The 26647-nt window shown below is 38.1% G+C and overlaps 1 protein-coding gene and 1 non-coding gene across 11 annotated transcripts in view; one reads left to right on the top strand and one right to left on the bottom strand.

Moving 5' to 3' along the window:
• FASTKD1 (FAST kinase domains 1) overlaps positions 1–26647 on the bottom strand; it is a 52581-nt gene that overhangs the window by 4039 nt on the left and 21895 nt on the right. For 6 of the 10 annotated variants that reach the window (XM_050750450.1, XM_050750446.1, XM_050750447.1 and 3 more), the window contains 7 exons: positions 25636–25746; positions 23603–23734; positions 14445–14931; positions 12954–13068; positions 7998–8126; positions 5990–6118; positions 5200–5313 (listed from right to left, as the gene is read on the bottom strand). In XM_050750450.1, the coding sequence (XP_050606407.1) occupies positions 5200–5313; positions 5990–6118; positions 7998–8126; positions 12954–13068; positions 14445–14931; positions 23603–23734; positions 25636–25746 (1217 nt within the window). The remainder of the gene's footprint in view (positions 1–5199; positions 5314–5989; positions 6119–7997; positions 8127–12953; positions 13069–14444; positions 14932–23602; positions 23735–25635; positions 25747–26647) is intronic. The other 4 variants (XM_050750453.1, XM_050750455.1, XM_050750452.1 and 1 more) reach the window with 3 other exon arrangements.
• On the top strand, positions 1777–1883 carry LOC126933343 (U6 spliceosomal RNA). Its single transcript, XR_007718566.1, has one exon. It is a non-coding gene; the product is annotated as a U6 spliceosomal RNA (small nuclear RNA).

The raw sequence follows: 26647 nt of genomic DNA, 5'->3' as shown, positions 1-26647 counted from the left end.
AGTTTTAATCTCTTTAAGGCTCTTGGTTACATTTGGAGGAAGCTAAACCAACTCATCTGAAAATTAATAAAGAAAAAGATTCAAGCATTTATCCTCTTTCCTACATGAACTGTACATAAGGGTAACTAAAGAGTTGATATGGGAAAGTCCTTTTTAGACAAATTCCAGCTAATAAATGTAGAAGGCATGATAGATGTAGAATATAGCTGCTTTACCACCCCTCTGAATGATGGATTTAGGCAATGAGTGATCATTAATAACTGCTAAAATCAGCAGGTGAAAAGCTGACAGGGGAACTTTCTGTTGAATGAATCAGCTGATAACATACAAACCCACTAATGAGTCTTAATACATAAAAGACAACCAGGCCAGGCACAGTGGCTCACACCTGTAATCCCAGCATTTTGGGAGGCCGAGGCAGGCAGAGTGCTTAAGCTCAGGAGTTCCAGACCAGCCTGGGTAACATGGCAAAACCCAGTCTCTACAAAAAATTTAAAAAATAAGCCAGGTGTAGTGGCAGCTAGTCAGGCCAAGGAGGCTGAGGTGGGAGGATCCCTTGAACCTAGGATGTCAAGGCTGCAGTAAGCCATGCCTGTGCCACTGCACCTCAGCCTGGGCAACAGAGCCAGACTCTGTCCCCGCCCAAAAAAAAAAGAAAAGAAAGAAAAAGAAAAAGAAACCAGCCTTGTGTGCCTCCTGATAGGAAGAAATAAGAAGTACAAGCCACTTACGAAGTTTTTGGCCAAAAAGAAAAACCTAAAAAAAACCCTAAAATCTAATCAAGTCTCTAGATATCACTAATGGTTTACAGCAAACCCAGGTTTACAGTAAAAACATTAAAAACTGTTAGATGACATATTAAATGTTATCACAGAGTTGCAATTAGAATTCTAAGTTCGAAATGTGAAAAAAAAAAACTTATTCTCAATTAAATTTTAAGTTAAAAAAAGGAGAAGTAGGAAAGGAAAGGTTAAACTAAAAACTGCAAACCAACCGAGTGGAATGTTAAGATCCCAATTTGAACAAATAAACTGTAAAATAAACATAAAAGACACTTAAAACAGGAAAAGCAAAGGTATAGGGGTAGAGTGCATGAGACATATGAGGAATAGATTCCACTATCTTCAGTCCTTCATCATTGGGTTCATTATAGTACACCAAATCTAACATTTTGATAAAATGTTAAATTTTATCTAAAATTTCTCATATCTCTCTACTTATGTTAAATTTCCCATAATTCTACTACCTTCAATCTTGATCATTGAGTTCATTATAGTATGCCAAATCTAACATTTACATAAAATGTTAAATTTTATCTAAAATTTCCCATCTCTCTACTTATGTTAAATTTCACATACTGCTCTACATTTCTTTAAAAATATTAAATTATTATTAATGGTTATAGGATGATAAAGATGATATTGTTGTTTTTAAAGTCATTCTTATCTTTTAGATATACATCCTGAAATGATGTCTGTGATTTGAAAAGAATCAGATGGAACTCTGGTGAAAAACTAAGGCACTGAACCATCTTTAAGTTAATTATGAAACATGAAATATATAGCTTTCTCATTAAGAGAATGAATTCTAGAGCCAGAATGCCAAGCTCAAATCCTGGCTCTGTCATTTTGCCAGGTATATAACCTTGGGCAATCAATAATGTTTGTGGGCTTCAGTCTCCTCATCTGTAAATAATTTACATACTTCATAGGGATATAATTTTACTATACGCATACACACACACAAGTACTTATAAAGTACTTAAAACAGTGTCTAATGCTCGCTTCGGCAGCACATATACTAAAATTGGAACGATACAGAGAAGATTAGCATGGCCCCTGTGCAAGGATGACACGCAAATTCGTGAAGCGTTCCATATTTAAAAAAAAAAAAAAAAAAAAAAAAAAAAAAAAAAAAAAACAGTGTCTAACACATAATAAGCAATATATAAAGATATATCTATAATTGTTATTTGAAATTGCAGCATTGTTTGACAGATGGACATACCAGCAAAAAAAATCTTACAGATCGATTAAATAATAGCATACTCAACAAAATATGCAGTAACTAAAAAAGATGTTGTATAAGCATATCTGTTGGCATAGAAAAATATTCACAACATATAAAGTTATAAACTGCTATGAACTGAATGTGTCCCCCAAAATTCATATGTTGAAACATAATCATCAATGTGTTAAAAATAATAGTGGACCTTAGGCCAGGCATGGTATCTCACACCTGTTATCCTAGCATTTTGGGTGGCAGAGGCAGGAGGATTGCTTGAGCTCAGGAGTTTAAGACCAGCCTGTGCAACATGGTGAAACCCCATCTCCACAAAAAAACACAAAAATTAGCCTGGTGTCATGGCGTGTGCCTGTAGACCCAGCTACTCAGGAGGCTGAGGTGGGAGAATCACTTGAGCTCTGGAAGCAGAGGATGCAATGCACTATGATCATGCCACTGCACTCCTGCACTGCACTCCAACCTGGGTGACAGAACAAGAGCCTTTTTCAAAAAAAAAAAAAAAAAAAAAAAAAAGGTAGCACCTTTAGGAGATGATTAAGTCATGAGGGCAGAGCCCTCGTTAATGAGATTAGTGACACTATAAATAAGTATCCTTTGCCTTCCCGTCCCTTCTGCCATGGGAGGACACAGCATTGAAAGAACCATCTTGGAAGCAGAGGCCAGGTCCTTACTAGATACCAAACCTGTTGGTATCTCGAGCTTGGAATTCCTAGCCTCCAGAATTTCTGTTGTTTATAAATTAACCAGTCTCAAGTATTTTGTTGTAACAGCAGAAAAGGACTAAAACACAAATACTACAGAAGAAAACCATTTTTGTCTTTTTCTTTTTTAAGTTAGAAAAACAGACACCAAAAGCAAACAGTGGCTATATCATGGATAATTTTTCTTTTTTGTTATCTTCCTTTTCTAGTTTTTCTATGCTAAGCATGTCTTGTGTAATTTTTTTAAGAGATGGGGTTATGTTCATATTGTTCTGAAGAAAACAAGAACAATTTTAAAAAGAGATGGTGTCTCACTATATTGCCCAGGCTGGAATCAAACTTCTGGGCTCAAGTGATCCTCCTACCTCTGTCTCTCAAAGTAGCTAGGATTACAGGCTTGCACTACCATGCCCAGCTTCAATGTTTGTTTCTTGTTTTGTTTTGTTTTTGTTTTAGAGACACAGTCTTGCTCTGTCACTCAGGCTAGAGTGCAGTAGAGTGACTGTAACTCACTGTAGACTCCAATTCCTGGGTTCAAGAGATCCTCCCACCTCAGCCTCCTAATGGGACTATAAGGGCATGCCACCATGCCTGCTAATTATTTATTTATTTATTTAGAGACAGGGTCTCACTGTATCGCCCAGGCTGGTCTCAAACTCCTGAGCAATGGGACTAGAGGGGCATGCCACCATGCCTGTTATTTTATTTATGTATGTATGTATTTATTTAGAGATAGGGTTTCACTATATTGCCCAGGCTGGTCTCAAACTCCTGAGCTCAAGCCATCCTTCCACCTCAGCCTCCCAAAGTGCTGAGACTATGTGTATGAGCATGAGCCACTGAGCCCAGCCAATTTATGGATTTTTGTCACTCATACCCAACTCAATCCTGATTAATATAAAATCAAAGGAAACTTGTGTTTTGTAACACAAGATGAGAGTATTAATGATTATCTAGTTCACCTTCCTGCCCAGTATAAAAATCACACACATCTATCATCTGAATATTCAGCCTCTGCCTCAACATTACTTCTTCAGAAAGCAGCCAATAATTCTCCTTATACCAAGTTAAATCTGCTTTCTTTCATTTTTACCATTTTGTTCATCTTTAAGATAGAGATACCTAGTTCTCTACTTAACAATCCTTCAAACATTTTAAAAGATTATGGTCCCCATAAGACTTCTATTTTTCAGACTAAACATCCTTTTCCCACCGCCCCCCCCCCCCCCCAAGTAAGATATATTGGGCTGGGCACAGTGGCTCACACCTGTAATCCCAACACTCTGGGAGGCTGAGCTGAGGCAGGAGAATCGCTTGAGCCCAGGAGTTTGAGACCAGCCTGGGCAACATAGTGAGACCCTGTCTCTATAAAAAAATTAAAATAAAAATAAATGTATTGAGCACTTACTATGTTCCAAGGATAGTGTTAAATGCTTCACATGCAATATCTCAGTTAATCCTATCAAGTAGGCATTATTATCCCCATTTCACTGATGAAGAAGCTAACAAGGTTCAGAAGAACTTGCTCAAGGATTGAAATCCATGCAATCCTAGTCTTCTCTAGTTCTAAGACATGATTAGACAAGATCCTTCACTATCTGTCCTCCTTTGTTTCTAGACCCTACATGTCACTGTCTCTTAAAAAGGACAACATGCAAAAAAAAAAAAAAATACAATATTAAGATGTCTGAAAAATAGAATACAATGGGATTACCAACTTTGTTGTTATTATTAACAATATAGTTTAAATAGTATTTGATTTTTGGCTACCATTTACGCTGTTAGTTTATACCAAGTTTATAATCCTTTTAAATATGCTGTATATATGCAGAGGTTTTCTAAACCTAAATTTAGAAAGTTTATGTTAATTATCTTAAAATTTTATCTTTTTCATTTAAGATCACCATTTGAATATAGCAATATCTTTGAAAATTTTATATTGCCATCAACATAAGCTAGTCCACTAGCTTTATGTAATCCACAATTCAATTAGAATGCATTTCACAACTAGAACAGTTGAGAAACAAGATTAATCAGGTTAACATCAAGCACAGTATCTTTGGAAATCTTCATCCAGGCTGATAATCCAACTTAGTTTTTCAGATGAACTTAAAACAATGAAATAGAGATTAAAGAGTCATTTCCCTTATTTTCACACACCGAATGGAGAGGACAGAATCTTTTGAAGATACAGAAACATTCAGTGAATCTGAATCTGGGTTTTACTTAGAATTGGTGGAGGACTGACCTTAATTTTATTTTATTTTCTAAAGAACAGAAAATGCTCCTGGTTATCAACACTGAGCCATGCAAACTTGAGGATTTATTCTATTGTTCTTTCTACCTGTTTGGAAATTTTAATAATAATAACAACTTGAAAAAAAATCAAAAAACTTTTAAAAATTCCAACTGATGATTCTATTCATATTAGTTTGATTTTCTGAAAGTAACTAATAACCTACCAATAACTTACCTACTGTGTGGTAATAAGGCGTAAGAACCGAGGCTTTTACACAATTGATTCCTCCTAGTACCTCTGCTAACATTTTATAAATCTGCTGTTGTGCTCCATTCATGACGCCAATACCTTTATAAAATACAAAGAATTAGTCTACTTAATCTTTTTTTTTTTTTTTTTTTTTTTTTGAGATGGAGTTTTCGCACTTGTTGCCCAGGGTGGAATGCAATGGCACGATCTCGGCTCACTGCAACCTCTGTCTCCCCAGTTCAAGCAATTCTCCTGCCTCAGCCTCCTGAGTAGCTGGGATTACAAGTGTGCACCCCCACGCCCGGCTAATTTTGTATTTTTAGTAGAGACGGGGTTTCTCCATGTTGTTGGTCAGGCTGGTCTCAAACTCCTGACCTCAGGTGATCTGCCAGCCTTTCAGCCTCCCAAAGTGCTGGGATTACAGGCGTGAGCCACCGCACCCGGCCTTAATCAGTTTTTTAATGAAAATCATTCCAATTCTACAAATTGAAAAACAAAGATTAATATTTCCAATAAGAGCTTCAATGTAATATCTTATGTAATGACACTAAATTCAATAAAAGTTCTTTGCTCTCAACTGAAAGAGGGTTATGTCCCAAATATTAAGAAATTCTTATAATGTTCCATCTACAATATCACATATAAAATATTAAACAGGTCATGGCACTCTTGGGAAGGCTCGTGTCATGTTTCAGTATAACAAGATTAACAATGTACTACACAATAATTTACTTTAGAATTAAACTTTGCTATCTGACTAAAAGAAAACTCAAACCTTTATTATATTGTTGACAGAAGCGATCATGAAACCATGGAATCTGAAACTCAGGGCATTCCAAGCAGATTGATCTATTTAACTCCATAAGATGAAACTGGACTCTTGCACTTAGAGATGAAGATAAAACTGAAATTAATAAAATACTAATGAATTTTGAGAGCTGAAACCTAGGAAAGACAACCCATTTTTTTTCACATTCATTTATCCCCACTATTACTAGATGCTTTTATTCTAACAGTATTTAGAACTGTTTACATTTCTAATTTACAAATGTATGCTTCATATTTTTAAATTATTACATTCAGTGACATGATTAGGACCAACTCCTACACTGTTCTCATTAATCATGAATGTTAAAAGTACATTTAAAAAATACTCCTGGCACGGCGCGGTGGCTCACGCCTGTAATCCCAACACTTTGAGAGGCTGAGGTGGGTGGATCACCTGAGGTCAGGAGTTCAAGACCAGCCTGACCAACATGGAGAAACCCCATCTCTACTAAAACTACAAAATTAGCCGGGCATGGTGGCGCCTGCCTGTAATCCCAGCTACTCGGGAGGCCAAGGCAGGAGAATTGCTTGAATCCAGAAGGTGGAGGTTTCGGGTAGCCAAGATCATGCCATTGCACTCCAGCCTGGGCAACAAGCGCAAAACTCCGTCTCAAAAAAAAAAAAAAAAAATACTCCCAAGAATTTTCATTCACCTAATATTCCATACTTAGGATTTTATCCTAAGGAAACAATGATTCATGTATAACAATTCATTACTTACAATGATGAGGAATTAGAAACAATCTATAAGATGACAAATTTTATTATATCCATATAATGGGACATTATGTAGCCAATAAAAAAAGATATAAAAATATTTAATAACATGGAAAATTGCTCAAAATATAGTTAGATGGAAAAAGGCAGCATACAAAAGTGAACATATAAGTAATCCAAATTTTGTTTTAAAATTCATATAGGGGCCAGGCATGGGGGCTCATACCTGTAATCCTACCACTTTGTAAGGCCGAGGTGGACAGATCACTTGAGGTCAGGAGTTCAACACCAACCTGGCCAACATGGTGAAACCTCGTCTCTACTGCAAATAGAAAAATTAGCCGGGCATGGTGGCACCTACTTATAATCCCAGCTACTCGAGAGGCTGAAGCAGGAGAATCAATCACTTGAAATGGGAAGGCGGAGGTTGCCGTGAGCTAAGTTTGAGCCACTGCACTCCAGCCTGAGAAACAGAGCAAGACTCCATCTCAAAAAAAAAAAAGAAAAGAAAAAGAAAGTAAGAATACAGGGGCTGGGTACAGTGGCTCATGCCTGTAATCCCAACACTTTGGGAGGCCAAGGCAAGAGGATTGCTTGAGGCCAGGAGCTAGAGACCAGCCTGGGCAACATAGCAAAACTCTGTCTCAAAATATAAAAATAAAAAATTTAACAAATTAAAATTAAATACAGGCTGGGTGTGGGGGTTCACACATCTGGGAGGCCAAGGAGGGAGAATCACTTGAGCTCAAGAGTTTGACACCAGCCTGGGCAATAGAGTGAGATCCCAGCTATTAGAAAAAAAAAAAATTAGCTGGGCATGGTGACACACGCCTGTGGTCCCAGCTACTTGGAAGGCTGAGGTGGGAGGATCACTTGATCCTGGAGTCCAAGGCTTCAGTGAGCTATAACTGCACCACTGCACTCCAGCCTGGGCAACAGAGTGAGACCCTGTCTCAAAACAAAACAAAAAAACACAAATATATAAACATTCACACAAGAGAAGGAGAAAGACAGAAAAGAAATACTCCAAAACATTAAAAGTGGTAGTTTTACTTGTTAGTAAGATGGGTAATTTTTTATTTTCTATTTTATTCCTGTGTTTTCCAAATTTCTACAATAAGCATGAATACTATTAGAAACAGAAAAAAGTTATTAATATTAAAATTCTTCAGTATAGGTAGACCCGAGATTTGGATATAAAGTACAACAGACAAATAAATTAAAACGTAGATACATACTTTCAAGTTGAGAATCCAATCTAGATAAGAATTCGATGTTAAAAATTGACTTTAGCAGATCTTCTGGAAAATATTGAAGTGTGGCCAAAGAGAAACCAAGATACACTAACATAAGAGGATCCAATATACCTAAAAGAAAATTAAGATTTTTTTAAAGGTATAGCTGCCTCACTTATATATAAATTTATAATTTATTCAGGCAAAGCTAGGTTTTAAAAAGAAAATGATACACAGCTTTGATAAAACTAATCTATACTGTTACAAGACAGGATAATGGTTAAGTGGTTACCTTTGGGTGGGGTCCAAGTAGGAAAAGGGGATAAGAGGAGAAGGGTACTGTGATAATACTCTGTGTCTTAACCTCAGTACTGATTCCCTGGGTGATTCAATTTGAATAAACTCATACTATTATACTAAAGTTATATGAACATTTGTTATTACACTTTAGTAAGAAGTTTTAAAAATAGCCTTGGAAAAAGAATCCAAAACAAAAGGACAGTGCTGCATGTAAAAAGAAGTGATCCCGGTATTGGCGATAATAATACAATAGTGTTCAGAATATGTTACATACCATTCTAAACACTTTAGATATACCAACTCATTTATATGTTATATCAGTAGAAACAATTATCTCTGCTTTATAAAGAAGCATTAGGAAGCACAGTGAGGTTAAATGACTTGCTCAAGATCACAGAGTTGGCAAGCAGAGAGTAGGATTTAACCCAGAATGTCCAGCTCTGGAGCCTGGATTATTATACCATGCTGCTCTCTGGGGATCTCAGATCTCCAAGCAGAGTGTACACATGTTTGAGGCTTAGGTCTTGCCTAGCACCTCCTCCTTTAGTTGTCACCCAGCAGCATGGCAGATGTCCCACAGTATAAGGCTTCAACTATTTACCTAATTTGCCTCATCCAAGAGACATTTCTAACGTGAGGGAAAAGGCCACCTAAAATGCCTGACTGTTATCAATATTCTTACTAAGGACAGAATAGACAATATTAAATCTTTCCTTTTCAATTTTTTACTGAGTTTATTTAATAAAGCAAGACCAGGTCATAACAGTGATGATCTCCACCAGCAAAACTAATCTGTCAAAATTTGTCATTACTCAATACAATGAAAAGTATTACTCTATTAGCTATTTAAAATTTTACTTATAAAGTTCCCTAGGAATTTTTAAAACTTTCTCTGATTAAGTTTTTAAAACTCAAAGCTATACTTCTCAATCTTTCTTCCCTTATACTCTTTAGCAACAAAAATTTCTAATTTCTAAGACTATTTGGAGAATATGGGAAGAGATGTACTTTTATTTCCTTCTGGCTGTTGACACATGACTAAACAACCAGGAGAATATACTCTCTCAATTTAAAGGCTCATCTTTCTACATATAGTTGTGTTACTAAAAAGGGGTATAAATGTACACCACACATGAAACACATTCATATACACATATACATATACATATACATATACATATACATATGCATATCCCAGCCTCATGTTGTAGGCTGTGACACAGTAGTATCAGACATGGTTAGATGCTATCTGGCCCACAGATCCCACAAAAATGTAGCAAAGTCCATTAGCATGATGCAGACACAATTAATATATTCATACTTGTTTCACACCACCTTCACCAGAGGTCTAAAGGTCTATATAAATCCCTAGTGTAGAGCCTAACATGTTATGCTGGATATGGAAGCTCTCAGTATCTGTTGCTTGGTAGATAACTGGGTAATTTTTACTCTCCAGGCAGAGCAAAAAGATCTGAGGAAACCAGTCTCTGGCTGTCTCTCCAACCTTATCTCCTACCAACTTGGTCTCTCTCATCCACTCCTGCCACATTGAATTCACTGTTCCTGGAAAAAACCAAACATGCTCTCACCTGAGGGCCCTTTCCACTTCCCTTTCTTTCACCCTGGGACTCTCTTCCCTATCTACTGACATGGATCACTCCCTCACTTCATTTAATCCATGGTTAAATGACATCTCAGAGAGGCAGTCCCTGAATCCCTTATCCAAAATTTACTCCATCTCACACTTAGCATGATGCTCCAGCCTATACACTTACCCTGCTCTAATGTTCTTGAAGGTACTTATCACCATCTGACCTTAGAGGCTTGTTTATTGTTTACGTCAATCTCCCCCTACCAGAAAGTAAACTCCATGATGGTAGTTTATCTGTTTTTACTCTCTCCTGTATCTCCAGTGCCTAGAAGAATACCTGACAGTAAGTACATGGAAAGTGTTGAGTGAAAAGGAATGGCTACTGAGCATTTCTCCTCTAAAACTTCTATATCATACTGACAAGTACATAGTGTGAGTCTGAGAAGAAAAGTCTCATAAAGCTCTACTCCTTGAAGGTCAAACTGTTCCAAACACAACTCAGACCCAAAATAAAAATGAAAAGGAAAAAGAAAAAGTAATTTCCTGTCTCTGCTATCTTCACATATTGCTTCTGCTAAGGCTAACAGCAGGAAGGACTATTTCTATTCTACTTTTCTCTAGTACTGAACTATTATCAAAAGACTTTTCTGGCCAGGTGTGGTGGCTCATGCCTGTAATCCCAGCACTTGGGAGGCCAAAGTGGGAGGACTACTTGAGCCCAGGAGTTTGATATCAGCCTGGGCAATGTAGCAAGACCCCATCTCTAAATTTAAAAGATAATTTCTTTAAATACCTTTTTAAGAGATGCAAAATAATCAGCATAAGAGCAGCAACCCTTCAAACAGTTGACAAACATCTATTAAGATTCTTAAGAAACATTTTTTTTTTTACTTTTAAAAAACAATCTGGCAAAACTCCGTCTCAAAAAAAAAATCTAAATAGACAGAAACAATCAGACATTATGTGCCTCCAGATGTGATCTAAATATAAGGTACACAGCACCACATACAAGTTATTTTTGCTGTAAATGTTTAATCTGAACCTAACCAAGCATCTATACCTAACTTCTAGTTTACTACAAATGCAGGAGATGGGGAAGCAAGTTAAAGGAAAACAATCAGACAAATCCAGAATGTGGCACAATTTATAATAAATGGCCAGTCATTTTATAAAAATAAATATCAAGCAAAAAAGATGGAGGAAAATACATAACTACTCAATATTGGTTGTTTAAAAAAAAAATAGTTATAGTCAGGCACTGTGGCTCACGTCTATAATCCCAGCACTTTGGGAGGCTGAGGTGGGTGGATCACCTGAAGTCGGGAGTTCCAGACCAGCCTGACCAACATGGAGAAACCCCGTCTCTACTAAAAATACAAAATTCGCCAGGTGTGGTGGAGCATGCCTGTAATCCCAGCTACTCGGGAGGCTGTGGCAGGAGAATCGCTTGAACCCAGGAGGCGGAAGTTGCAGTGAGCCGAGATCGCGCCATTACACTCCAGCCTGGGTAACAAAAGCAAAACTCTTGTCTCAAAAAAAGAAAAAAGCTGGCCGGGCGCAGTGGCTCAAGCCTGTAATCCCAGCACTTTGGGAGGCCGAGACGGGCGGATCACGAGGTCAGGAGATCGAGACCATCCTGGCTAACACCGTGAAACCCCGTCTCTACTAAAAAATACAAAAAACTAGCTGGGCGAGGTGGCGGGTGCCTGTAGTCCCAGCTACTCGGGAGGCTGAGGCAGGAGAATGGCCTGACCCCGGGAGGCGGAGCTTGCAGTGAGCTGAGATCTGGCCACTGCACTCCAGCCCGGGCGACAGAGCAAGACTTCGTCTCAAAAAAAAAAAAGAAAAAAGTTATACAAGATAATTTGGTGACTATTGGGAAAATTTGATTACAGACTAGGTAGTAGATGGTACTTGTTCATTTTCTTTAGTAATAGTAATGATACCAGTATTGTAGTTACATAGGAGAATGTCCTTATAACCCGAAGTACATAGAGCTGACAATTGGAAGGTTCATCATACACATACACACTTGTGCATATACACAGAGCAAATGTGGCAAATGTTAATATTCAATCACAATTGTGGGTCTACAACTTATTATACAGATGTTTGTTATATTGTTCAATTTTTCTGTATATTTGAAAACCTGGATAGCAAAAAATTAAGAAAAAAACAAAAAACCAAGTCAATGCCAAGAAAAGAAAAAAGGGAAACAAAATTATAGACTATAAGAGACTGAAGAGATAACAACCAAACACAATGATTGAATACTGGGTCCAAAACAACTACTCTAAAATGTATTTTGGGAACACTTAGGGAGACTGAAACATGAACTGTGTATTAGTTATTAGGGAATTATGATTAAGTTTCTTACTGTGTCAACAGTATTGCGGTGGTATAGAAGAATGTCATTATTCTTAGGAGATGTATGCTAAAGTAATTAGGGGTGGAGGGTCACAATGCCTACAACTTTGAAATAGCTCAGAAAAAAATAAGAGAGTCAGAGAAACAGATAAGCAAATACAATAAAATGTTAACATTATTGAATCTATACAGTGAGTATGTATGTGTTCTTTGTTTAATTATTTATACAAGTTTGACATTTTTCTTAATTAAAATGGATACAAAGTTTTTTTAGGGCCAGGAGCAGTGGCTCACACCTGTAATCCCAACATTTTGGGAGGCCTTGGCAGGTGGATCACCTGAGGTCAGGAGTTCCAGGCCACCCTGGCCAACATGGTGAAACCCTGTCTGTACTAAAAATGCAAAAAATTAGCCAGGTGTGGTGGCGCATGCTTATAGTCCAAGCTACTGGGGTGACTGAGGCAGGAGAATCACTTGAACCCAGGAGACAGGTTGCAGTGAGGCAAGATTGTGCCACTGCACTCCAGCCTGGGTGACAGAGCAAGACTCTGTCTCAAAAACAAACAAACAAACAAAAAACCTTTAAGTAGAGAATTCATGGCTATTATGGTTACCCTTTAAATGAGGGACATCTCCTAGCTCAGCAGCAACAGGTAACCTCTGACTTATTCACTCAGTGTATTACCAAACAATATACCTACCTAAATAAGAATTAAGATGTTGCACGCAAGTTCCAAAAAATTCATCCCTTTGAGGTGGATCATAGTTCAAAGTGCTGAATGGAAGAATAATAGCAAGGATTGTAAAAGGATGGATCTGTATAAAAAGAAAAAAAATTTATAGTTTAAACTTTAGGAAAATAAGACAAAATTTTAACCTAATTATTTTTTAGGAGAAATCTTTTCCTATCATCACTACAGTTAAATAATAAATGTATCACTCTGCTTATTAATTTTTCCATCCTGCTATAATTTATTTAACCCCACCCACAATTAATAACTCCAAAAGTGTTAATGTAACAAAAAAGAAGTAAATCAGACAATCTACAAATTTATTTTGTTAGGTGTAAAATTCTATTCTGGCTGGGAGTGGTGGCTCATGCCTGTCATCTCAACACTTTGGATGGCTGAGGTGGGAGGACTGCTTGAGGCCAGGAGTTTGAGATTAGTCAGAGCAACATAGTAAGACCCTGTCTTTATTTAAATTTAAAATAAATAAATAAATTCGGTTTCAGAATTCATTAGTCACTAAATTGAATAGGAAACAGTATCAGCAATTTCCATGATAATCAGTACATTTTATAGAATAATCATAATGTAGAGAAGTTTCTTAAATTACAATCATTAGCATTCATTTTTCTTTCATTTGCTTTTTTATTTCATTTTTCACTCATTCATCCAATACTTAATGACTTCCAGGCATTATACTAAGCAAGTTAACTTTTTATTTTCGGTTGTGAGAAACACTGTCTTTTAAATAAAGGCCTTGCTCTGATATATTTATGATAGTGATTTTATAAGTGAGCTGCTTCTCATATAATCCATAAAGTGGCATTTTACAAGTAAGTCCCAGAAATAAATCTGCAAGAAGATGCAATGACAATTTAAGAATACTGTTGCCAATGGATACCTTACAATTTTCTCAGTTTTTAAGCTTATCTCATACTTTTGAATATAACTGCTTTTAAATGGTAAAAATGATAACACATGATTATAGAAATAAGAAAAAGTAAAACCAAAAATCATTCATACTCTGCTGTCCCAATATGAGTTTCCTCAAATAATTGATTCCTAATCTTAATACTGTAATGAACCAAATGATTGCTGATTCTTTCCAAATCTGCAATGCTGGAAGAAGAAAGTGACTTCAAGGACAGGAACAACAAATCGCTGAAACAGAAACCAGAGTTTTCTCTGTTTTTTTTAACAGACAGGGTCTCACTCTGTCACCCAGGGTGGTGTGCAGTGGTGCAATCACAGCTCACTGAGCCATAATTCCTGGGCTCAACCAATCCTCTCATCTCAGCCTCCCAACCACTGCAATTACAGGCTTGAGCTACCATATCTGACCCAGAATTTATTTAATTTTTAAACCTCAGATTCCAATCCAAGTTCTCAAAATGCCTATGGTAAAAATTATGCTTGCAGAAGTTGACAACTCTATAAAATTAATGTGTAACATTTAAATTTCACCTTTTCAATCTGCTGAACAGCCACTGAGGCTATCCTATCAAGTAGCAAAGTACTGAGGTAATCAGTATTAGAAATAAAAGATGCAATCTCCACAACATTTATGTAATTAATTTCATCCACGAAATGCTGTAAAGTAGCAATCGTTTCTTCAAGAAGTGACTCAGGAAACGTGTTTCCTCTGACATATTTAAGTTCCTCCCATAACAGATCCAAACTGTTGCTGTGTTGTAGTCTCTGACGACCATAGTGATCTAATTTTTGAAGTAGTTTCAGTTGTTTCCCAGTAATACTATCCAAATACATGTGATCACACTGAATCCATCTTAAAACAGATGTAGCAAAACTACTCAGGTTATTTAGGTCACACTGTGGTAAAACGGCTTCAATTCGGGATATCCCCACTTCGTCCAAGTGAGGAGAAGGGAGCAGGGAAATAGCATACACCAGAAAGGACACCTCAGTTGGTTTGAAACTAATTTTCAAATAACTGCAAAATAAAAAATGAAAAGAATAAAATTAATACATCAGCCACAAAACCAAAATATATCTGTATTAAACTATGAATATATATAATGAGTACTACAATTAATAGATAAAATGATGATTCAAAAAAACCTCTTTCAAACTGTGTTTTTCCTCTAATCTGAAGCCACAACAATCATCAACACAGAAGACTTCTGTGACCAAATGTGTGGGGGTTCTTCCAAGCAGTGGACACCAGCTGGGTGTCCAATTCAGTTCTGACACTATCTACCTGGAGACAGTGTCAGATCCCACAGGTTGGGAACTTGGTCTCTAAAACTGACCTCTCCCACAAAAACCCCAGACTCCAGTTGCAAAAGTAGGCCTCCAGAACTTCTGAGCAACTGGCTTCAAGTTGGGGTTCTCACGACTTCCTCTTTGGGTTTAATTTGCTGAAGTGGTTCACAGAACTCAGGGAAACAGTTGCTTATGTTTACAGATTTATTATAAAAGATATTATAAAGAATGCAGATGAAGGGACAGTAGAGTGAGGTATGTGGGAAGAGGTGCAGAGCTTCCATGCCCTCCCTGACCATGCCACCCTCCAGGAACCTCCACGTGTTCAGCTATCCGGAAGCAGTCCAAACCCACTCTTCTTGGGTTTGTATGAGCTTCATGATGTCAGCATTTCTTCACATAGGGTGTTGGGTGGGATCTCTCAGGGGAGTGTCTTTAAGACCCATGATCAGAAAGGTGGAGGGAGATTAGAGTCCTGCTTTAGGGCAGGAGAGATATTCTGTTTCCAGAGCCCTAACACACCCAACATGGTAACAAAAGACTATAGCAAGAGCTATAGAAGTTATGAACTAGTAACTAGGACGAAAGCCAATATATGTAACATCACAGGTGGGCATAATACAAGTTAATTTAAGAAGAGTTAGATAGGCCAGGCATGGTGGCTCATGCCTGTAATCTCAGCATTTTGGGAGGCCGAGGAGGGCGGATTGCCTAAGGTCAGGAGTTCGAGACCAGTCTGGCCAACATGGTGAAATGCCATCTCTATTAAAAATACAAAAAAATTAGCCAGGCATAGTGACGTGCACCTGTAATCCCAGCTACTCGGGAGACTGAGGCAGGGGAATCCCTTGAGCCAGGGAGGTGGAGGTTGCAGTGAGCCGAGATCATGCCACTGCACTCCAGCCTGGGCAACAGAAGAAGACTCCATCTTAAAAAAAAAAAAAATAGTCAGATAAATTCAATGATAGGTCCATAAAGGATTATTCAGGAAAGCCTAAGACTTCCTGATGCCCTCCATCTCAAAAGAAAAAAAAAAAGAAAAAAAAAATCTTTAGGTATAGAAATAGTGGAAGGAATAAAGGAATAAAACAGGAAGACCTGTTCTGTTCTGAAGCACAGGCCAAACTTTTTTATTCAAAAATAAAACCACAGTCCCAGGGAAACAAAAGGTCCATGTCAGAACAATGTTTCCAGTGCTGTTGCTGAAGAAAGAACTTGAGTTCAATTTCTGATATGACCTGTAAGGCCCTGGCATACTGTGATCACCTGATAAAACTGGTTCCTTTTTTGTTTCTGACACATAGTCCAACATTTAAAACAAACGAATAAACAAACAAAAGAAATAGGACATAGTTGACCCCATTTTCTACTTCTTTCCCAGATCCCCATGGCATGAGTTGCACCACCAGGACAATAATTGCTTAAAAAAACAAATTAAAAAACTGGGGGCCAGGCATGGTAGCTCACACCTTTAATTCCAGCAATTTGGGAGGCCAAGGCGGGCATAGCTTGAGCTCAGAAGTTCGAGACCAGTCTGGCTAACATAATGAAACCCCATCTCTAGTGAAAATACAAAAAATTAGCCGGGTGTGGTGGCACATGCCTGTAATCCTAGCTACTGGGGAGGCTAAGGCATGAGAATCACTTGAACCCAGGAGGAGGAGGTTGCAGTGAACCAAAATCACGCCACTGCACTCCAGCCTCGGCGACAGAGCAAGACTTTGTCTCAAAAAAAAAAAAAAAAAACTTTAGGTATAGAAGTAGTGGAAGGAATAATACAATCTAAAACAAAACTGAGGCCGGGCACAGTGGCTCACGCCTGTAATTGCAGCACTTTGGGAGGCCGAGGCGGGCGGATCACGAGGTCAGGAGATCGAGACCACCCTGGCTAATATGGTGAAGCCCCATCTCTACTAAAAATACAAAAAAAAAATTAGCTGGGTGTAGTGGTGGGCGCGTGTAGTCCCAGCTACTCAGGAGGCTGAGGCAGGAGAATGGCGTGAACCCGGGAGGCGGAGCTTGCAGTGAGCTGAGATAGCTCCACTGTACTCCAGCCTGGGCAACAGAGTGAGACTCTGTCTCAAAAAAATAAATAAATACATAAATTGAGTTACCTTTAAAATATTTTTTAAATTAATTAACTTTTTTTTGGAGAAAGGGTCTCACTCTGGTGCCCAGGCTAGAGGGCTAGTGACACAATATAGCTCATTGCAGCCTTGACCTCTTGGGCTCAAGTACTACTCCTGCCTCAGCTTCCCTACACACTGGGAATATAGGCACATGCCGCCACACCCAGCTAATTTTTTGTTCTTTTTTGTTGAGACAGGGTCTTGCTTTATTGCCCAGGCTGGTCTTGAACTCCTGGGCTCAAACAATCCTCCCAGCTCAGCCTCCCAAAGTGCTGGAATTACAAGCATGAGCCACTATGCCTGGCCATTTAAAATATTTAAATTAGCATACTAAAATAATTGTAATATTAATATTCAGTGTTAGCAAGGGTGTACTGATACAGGCACTCTCGTTCACTATTAGTAAACTTAAAAAGTTGGTGTAACTTCCTGGAAAGCAATTTAGCAGTATGGCTTTGAAAACTTTAAAAGTATTTTAATTATATCATTTGACATGGTCAATTCCTGTCTGGGAAACTAACCCAATAAACTAATATAAAATCCAGGTAAAATATATGTGTTGTTATTCATCTTTTTTTTCTTTTAGAGGGAGTCTTACAATGTTTCCCAGGCTGATCTCCAACTCTTGGGCTCAAGTGATCCTTCTGCCTCAGTTTCCCAAACATAGCTGGGTGTAACTGAGATACAGGTGCACCCCACCATGCCTTATCATAGTTTTTATATGGCTAAAATGTGAAAACAATCTAAATAATGAGGGGGAATAGTAATAAGTGAATTATGGTACAGTCAAATGATGGGTATTAACCAGCCATTATAAAAGATTTACAAAACATTCTTAATGATGTAGATGCTTATAAGGTAAAATGGCCAAAAACAAACAAACAAAATTGTATGGTAAACTAGGAAAAACAATACATATATGTAGTATACAACAAGGAAATAAACCAAATTGTTGACAGTGGATGAATGAGTTTATGAATAATTTTTATTTTCTTCTTTATATTTTTTTCTTTTCTTTTCTTTTCTTTTCTTTTCTTTTTTAGAGACAAGGTCTCACTCTATAGCCCAGGCTGGAGTGCTGTGGCATGACCATAGTTCACTGTAACCTTGAGGTCCTGGGCTCAAGTGAGCCTCCTGCTGAGTAGCTAGGACTACAGGCATGAACTATTACACCCTGCTAATATTTTAGTTTTTTGTAGAGACGGGGGCTTGCTATGTTGAACATGCTGGTCTTGAATTCCTGGCCTCAAATGATCCTCCTGCCTCAGTCTCTCAAATATACTATTTTCTGTTTTCCAAAATTTTCAAAATGATTTTTATATAATATTTGGTCCAGTGCCTGACACAAGCGGGCACTTAGTACTGCATATTTCATTCTTATAACCACAAAAAATTAATACACTAGTTTATATTAAGAAATGAAAGCCTTCAAAAAGCTGCATCATTGTGGAGCTACCAATCTTGAGATACTTTTCTACAAATAAACCCCCAACAGATAAATTTCTCCAACCTCCACTTGTTTTTCTTGTGATACTTCCTCAATTTCCAAAGCTTAGATATTTGTGTATATTTATTCATAATACCACAACATACCCACCAGAACAGCTAAAATTAAAAAGTATGAGCACTGTCCTGGGTTATAGGGGAAAAAAAGTAAAAAAAAAAAATCAAGTGTTGGCAAGGATTTGGAGCACCAGGAATGTGTACATTATGTTAGTGGGAGTAGGGACTGGTATAACCCCTTTAGAAAATGTTCAGTAGCATCTACTGAAGATGAGGACATGCATACTCCATGAACCAATGATTATACTCGCTGGCACAGAGAAATGAATATGTATGTTCACTAAAAAGTATACATGAGGCCGGGCGCGGTGGCTCAAGCCTGTAATCCCAGCACTTTGGGAGGCCGAGACGGGCCAATCACGAGGTCAGGAGATCAAGACCATCCTGGCTAACACAGTGAAACCCGTCTCTACTAAAAAAATACAAAAAAAAAAAAAACTAGCCGGGCGAGGTGGCGGGCACCTGTAGTCCCAGCTACTTGGGAGGCTGAGGCAGGAGAATGGCGTAAACCCAGGAAGCGGAACTTGCAGTGAGCTGAGATCCGGCCACTGCACTCCAGCCTGGGCGACAGAGCAAGACTCCGTCTCAACAACAAAAAAACAAAACAAAACATGAATTTGTTCATAAACAGTACTGTTGATAATAACGAAACTGGAAATAAATCGAATATCCATCAACAATAGAATAAATAAATAAATTTTGTTATACTCTTACAAGAGAATACTATATGACAAAAGTATACACAAATCTCATAAACGTAGTATTGAGCAAAAGAAGCCTGACACAAAAGAAATCACACTGACTAGGCGCAGTGGCTCACGCCTGTAACCCCAGCACTTCGGGAGGCCAAGGCAGGCAGATTACTTGAGCGCAGGAGTTCAGGACCAGCCTGGGCAACATAGCAAAACCCCATCTCTACTAAAAATACAAAAAGTAGCTGGGTGTGGTAGCACGTGACTGTAGTCCCAGCTACTCACGAGGCTGAGGCAAGAGGGTCACTTGAGTCCAGCAGGTGGAGGTTGCAGTGCACCAAGATCATGCCACTGTACTCCAACTCCAGTCTGGGAAAACAAATGAGACCCTGTCTCAAAAAAAAAAAAGAAAGGAAATCATACTGAATTATTCAATTTATATAAAGTATAAAGGCAAAACCAATCCATGTAGTTACAAATAGAGATAGTTAATCTTGGAGGTGAGGACAGGGTAATGAGGAAGGCATATGTATATTTTATGTAGATTATATTTCAATAAGTTAAAAAAACACAACAGACATTATTCCAGTACATGAAAACTCTGGGTTCCTTGAGCTGTTTCAGGACCTCTTTACATAAGCATTTATGTAAATTATTAGTTCAAATAGAGTACATTCCTTCTAATATCCACTTGAGATTATCTGCACTGAAGTGGAAGAAGGTAATTCTGAAACATGAAGTATCTATGATTTTTATATAACAACTCCCAACTTTTAAATGTTAGTCAATAACTCAAACACTTTTGATATAATTTTAAACCACAGTGATACATAAAGGCTCTCCTTACTCAGAATTTAATAAACTTTAACATTATCATATGTGCTTCAAGTCTTTTCATAAAAGCAACAAAACAAGGAAAATGAAATCTTCTTTGATGCTCCCACTCCTGCTTTTATTTATCTGTTAACATACCTAAAAGTATTCATCGGTATTGAATAATTTAATTTTTTAAAAAACACTGTGCGGCCGGGCGCGGTGGCTCAAGCCTGTAATCCCTGCACTTTGGGCGGCCGAGGTGGGCGGATCACGAGGTCAGAAGATCAAGACCATCCTGGCTAACATGGTGAAACCCCATCTCTACGAAAAAAATACAAAAAACTAGCTGGGCGAGGTGGCAGGCGCCTGCAGTCCCAGCTACTCGGGAGGCTGAGGCAGGAGAATGGCGTGAACCCGGGAGATGGAGCTTGCAGTGAACCGAGATAGCGCCACTGCACTCCAGCCTGAGCAACAGAGCAAGACTCCGTCTCAAAAAAAAAAAAATACACTGTGCAATGTACGTTTACAGAAGCACAATTCACAATTGCAAAGATGTTAACCAACCTAAATGCCCATTGACTAATAGGTGGATAAAGAAAATGTGGTAAATATATACCATGGATATCATGGTGTATATTTAATACACTTTTCATCAGCCATTGAAAAGAACAAAATAATGTCTTTTCAGCAACTTGGGTGGAGCTGAAAGCCATTATTCTAAGTGAAGTAACACAGGAGGGGAAAATAAAAAACTGTATACTTTCACTTATAAGTGGGATCTAAGCTATGAGTACGCAAAGGCATACAGAGTGATATAATGGACGTTAGAGACCAGAAAAGGGAAGTTGGTAGGTGAGCTAGGGATAAAAAAAACAACACATTAGGTACAAAATACAATACTCAGGTGATGGGTGCACTTAAAATCTCAGAATTCACCGCTATACAATTAATCCATGTAATAAAAAACCACTTGTACCCCAAAAGCTACTGAAATATTTTTTTAAAAAATAAAAACATAGGCCAGGTGCAATCGTTCATGCTTGTAATCCCAGCACTTTGGGAGACCGAGGCAGGTGGATCACTTGAGGTTAGGAGTTCAACACAAGCCTGGCCAACATGATGAAACCTCGTCTCTACTAAAAATACAAAAATTAGCCAGGCGTGGTGCCTCATGCCTGTAATCTCAGCTACTTGGGAGGCTGACAGGAAAACTGCTTGAACCTGGGAGGCAGAGGTTGAAGTGAGCCGAGATCATGCCACTGTATTGCACCCTGGGTGACAGGGTGAGACTACATCTCAAAAAAAACAAAAACAAAAATAAAAATAAATAAAAACACAAAAATAAAATATAGAAAATTTTTTAAAAGCATGCAAAAAAAAAAAAAAAAAAACCCTACTCTGCAGACATAAATCATGCCTGGGCTAGTGTATAATATCTAATTTAGAACATAAAATTCATAATTGAGAGTCAGTCTATGTGGAATTCTATACTAAATATGGAAGGGTTGAAGAAACAATAAGCATCTTATCATCTTACCATCTTAATAAGAAGAAAGTTATTTTTCAAGAAAAAGATAAACTTCGTTATAACATCCTAATATGCTAAATTCTCATCTGATAATATGTCATTTCATATTACTCAGTTCAAAACATTTTTAACCATAATGGCATATCACTTTATTATAATAAAAATCATGTTCACCTATATGCTTGGTCTTTCAGAAATCACATTAAGAAATCAGGCCAGGCACAGTGGCTCATGCCTGTAATCCCAGCACTTTGGGAGGCCGAGGCGGGTGGATCATGAGGTCAGAAGATCGAGACCATCCTTGGCTAACACAGTGAAACCCTGTCTCTACTAAAAAAAATACAAAAAATTAGCTGGGCATGATGGCAGGCGCCTGTAGTCCCAGCTACTCAGGAAGCTGAGGCAGGAGAATGGTGTGAACCCGGGAGGCAGAGCTTGCAGTGAGCTGCAATCGCGCCACTGCACTCCAGCCTGGGCGACAAAGCGAGACTCCGTCTCAAAAAAAAAAGAAATCACAGTAAGAAATCAAACTAGTTGGGCATGCTGGTTCAAGCCTGTAAAACCACCTCTCAGGAGGCTAAGGTGGTAGGATTGCTTGAGCCCATAAGTTTGAGGATGCAGTAAGCTATGATCATGCCACTGCACTCCAGCTTGGGCAACAAAGTGAGATCGCCATCTCTACAGAAAAAAAAAAAAAAATTGCCAAGTGTGGTAGCACTACTACTTGGGAAGCTGAGGCGGGAAGATCACTTCAGCCTAGGACTTCGAGGCTACAGCAAGTTGTGATTGGCTGCAGTGAGCTATGATTGCACCACTGCACTCCAGTCCAGAGGACAGAGTGAGACCCTGTCTCTAACAAAAAAAAAAAAAACAAAACTATATCTGTAGAAAATAAGGTGATTTTAAATTATAAAGGGAAAATTCTATATGAAAACACTTTTTCGCCAGGCACGGTGGCTCACATCTGTAATCCCAACACTTTGGGATGCTGAGGCAGGTGGATCACCTGAGGTCAGAAGCAAGACCAGCCTGACCAATACAGTGAAATCCCGTCTCTAGTAAAATTACAAAAATTAGCCGGGTGTGGTGGCACATGCCTGTATTCCCAGCTACTCGGGAGGCTGAGGCAGGAGAATCGCTTGAACCGGGGAGGCAGAAGTTGCAGTGAGCTGAGATCGCTCCACTGTACTCCAGCCTGGGCAACAGAGCAAGACTCTGTCTCAAAAAAAAAAAAAGAAAAAAGAAAAGAAAACACTTTTTCACCAACATCACCATTATATCTTATTCTCAAAAATTTAATAAGCCTTAAAATAGGCATGCATGCAAGACTGAAAGGCCCTAAATATGAATGCTCCCAAATGGAGTTGAACTTTTGTCAGCAGTCCCAATCTCTTCATGGTGGCTCCATTTTGCACGAAAGGAGAATGGCTTTGCTATTCATCAGTTTACTGCCATTCCTCTCCTAGGGAACTCATCACCCTGCTGGCCTCATTTCCATTTCAAAATATACCCAGCATGAGCATTGGCAGAATGGCTGCGAGGGAGATAAAGTGTCTTAACATTTTTACTATTTTGCCTCCATAACTTCTAGCACCACTGTACACAGTTAAACAAAACAAATATTGTGGCTAGAAAATGAAATACTAAGCAAAATTTCTATTTTAATCTTACCTAAGCAGTAATTCTCTAAGTTTTGCAGAAAACTCCTTCCTTTGGAAATGCAGAAAAGTCAGTGCTTGAGTTATCTTCAACAACTCTAATGGTTTATAGCTATCCAAATGTTTATGCAGAACTGAAGTAACTCTAAAAAGGATTGATAGAGCATATATTATAACCAGTTCATTCATTCATTACACATTTACTGTGGCGCTTTCACGCCAGACACTCTGCTGTGTGCTGGAGAAATAGCAATGAATGAGACGAGATTTTCTATTCCTGAAGAAATGTCTCAAGATGGCTCTAGAAATGTAAACAAACTAAAACAGAATGAAGTAAAAGCGAAGAATTAAGTGTGAATGAAATAATATTCAATTATCAATAGTACAAGAAGAGAAAAGCATAGTTTTTCTTCCTCAATTTCACAGAGGATCAAATTCCACATCCTCCCCATAACAAAATCTTTACCAAGAGTTACCAATAATTAGCAAGACTAATTTAATTTTCTTCCTTAAATCCACTGGCCCTCAAATGAAGATGCTTAAAAGCAAAGGGAAATTCTAAAAGGCAGTAAGTTGGAAAAAAATGGGGCATAAGAAATATTAAAATAAAGGAACATATAATAGGTCACGAAAAATTAAGCATATACAGTTAAGCATACATAAAAATATAAGTATATATTTTTTCTTCTGAAATCTCAAGTTACCGAAAAGCCAACAAATGGCAGTATGATTTCAAGGTAACATTGTGGTATGAGGCAATCCAAGTTCATATAGAACTGACTGTGCTGCAGAAACTTTCCTTTTGAAAATTACAGACTTGGTGGTAATTTTGGGAGAATTGCTTGAGCCCAGGAGTTCAAGACCAGACTGGGCAAAATAGTAAGACCCTATCTCTACAAAAAATTTTAAAAATAAGAAAGAAAGAAAAGTAAGAAAAGAAAAAAATAAAAGGAGGGTCTTTATGGTCTCTATTTTACAAGGTTATGATGCTCTCTCTGCTTGAGTGTAATAGCACAAATAAAATGAAAAATGCTACAAACAATTGTCATTTCTACTTTGAAAACCAAACCAGCACTCTGGGAGGCTGAGGCAGATGAATTCCTCAAGCCCAGGAGCTGGAGACCAGCCTGGGTAACATGGCAAAACACATCTCTACAAAAAATACAAAAATTAGCAGGGCATGGCGACACGTGCTTGTAGTCCCAGCTACTCAGGAGGCTGAGATGGGAGATCAATTGAGCCTGGGAGGTGAAGGGTGCAGTGAGTTGTGATGGCACCACTGCACTCTAGCCTCGGCAACAGAGTCATACCCTGTCTCAAAAAAAAAAAGGCCAGGCACTGTGGCTCAGCACTTTGGGATGCCGAAGTAAGTGGATCACTTGAGGTCAGGAGCCCCATACCAGCATGGAGGGCTGGGTGCGGTGGCTCTCACCCCTGTAATCCCAGCACTTTGGGAGGTTGAGGTGGGTGGATCACTTGAGGTCAGGTGCTCGAGACCAACCTGGCCAACATGGTGAAACCCTGCTTCTACTAAATATACAAAACTTAGCCAGGCGTGGTGGCAGACGCCTATAATCCTGGCTACTCAGGAGGCTGAGATAGGTGAACTGCTTGAACCTGGGGCAGAGGTTGCAGTGAGCCGATATGGCACCACTGCACTTAAGCCTGGGTGACAGAGCAAGACTCTGTCTCAAAAATAAATAAATAAAATTAGCTGCGCATGGTGGTGGGTACCTGTAGTCCCAGTTACTCAGCAGGCTGAGGCAGGAGAATCCCTTTAACCAGGGAGGTGGAGGTTGCAGTGAGCAGAGAGAGTGCCACAGCACTCCAGCCGAGGGAACACAGTGAGACTCTGTCTCAAAAAAAAAAAAAAAAAAAAAAAAAAGAAAGACAAAAAGAAAAACAAAGTAGAACATAAACAGTGCCTTAAGTGTTAATTCCTTATTTCTTCAAAACAACAGGTAGATTAAAGAAAACCATTTTTCCTCAGAAAAAAATAGGTGCTTATGAATAACAAACTTAACATCATAAATTTCAGAAAGATACCTTTTAATCAGATGTGAATTTCTGCTTTCCATATCTTCCATTGCTCTCAACACTGCCAGGGCTTGCTCACCAGTTAGGTCCTCTGACATCAATAACAAAGTTGATTTAAGTCTAGAAGCAAAAAAAAAAAAAAAAGTTTTTGGTTGAAAAACTGAAAATTAGCTTGCAATTTTTTTTTTTAATAACAGTTCTTGAGTAACAAATAGGAAAAAAAAGAATATAAACAAAAACTGAATCCAATATATAACCCCAGTGTTCTCCCCACATTACTCGAATATAAAATAGTACTGAATAAAGAAAAATATATTGTCATCTTCAACGAAATTCAGGCCTCAGTATAATCCAATCTTAAACTGTTTGAAAAATAAAGGTAAAGATCTTTTAAGATTTTCAAATAATACAAGGTTATAATGGTTATAAAATACTATGATTCAGTGAAATTATTCAATACTAGAGAGCTAAGAAATGAACAACTGATATTCTGACAATTTCCCAAATGTTTTAAAACTGAATAGGAATCATCTAGGAGTCAATAAACCTGCATAGTATCAGAAATCTCATATACTAAGCACTTGATATAACAGTATAAACTGAAAATTAACAAAGGTGGTCCATTTTGACTATGATTAGTTGTCAGTTGAACTATCCAAAGTAGTGTAGTAATGTTAAGTATCATGATACATGTGTCTTTTAGAATCATTTAGAAAGCAAGCTCAAAACGTGACATCTGAGGATAGGATAAACTAATTGCCTATACACACTGGATAACTCCATGCCATCCTTTCCACCAACCTTTTCAAACATTTCAAAACCAGTTTCTCCACAAATTTTTCCCAACCACTTCAGTCTATATTTTTCTCACTTCTGTCTGCTCACAGCACTATCCATATCACTAATTTTATTGTTTTTTTCATAAACTATGTTGTTACGGTATTTACATATTTCAATTATATCTATCCTCTCAATTGCAATGTAAATTCCTTGAAGACAGAGACTCAGTTAAATCCAACTT

Source organism: Macaca thibetana, chromosome 12, assembly GCF_024542745.1.
Source record: "Macaca thibetana thibetana isolate TM-01 chromosome 12, ASM2454274v1, whole genome shotgun sequence".
Taxonomy (NCBI): Eukaryota; Metazoa; Chordata; class Mammalia; order Primates; family Cercopithecidae; genus Macaca; species Macaca thibetana.
Note: the sequence above shows the minus strand (reverse complement) of the source record. Positions and strands in the feature narration are given on the sequence as shown.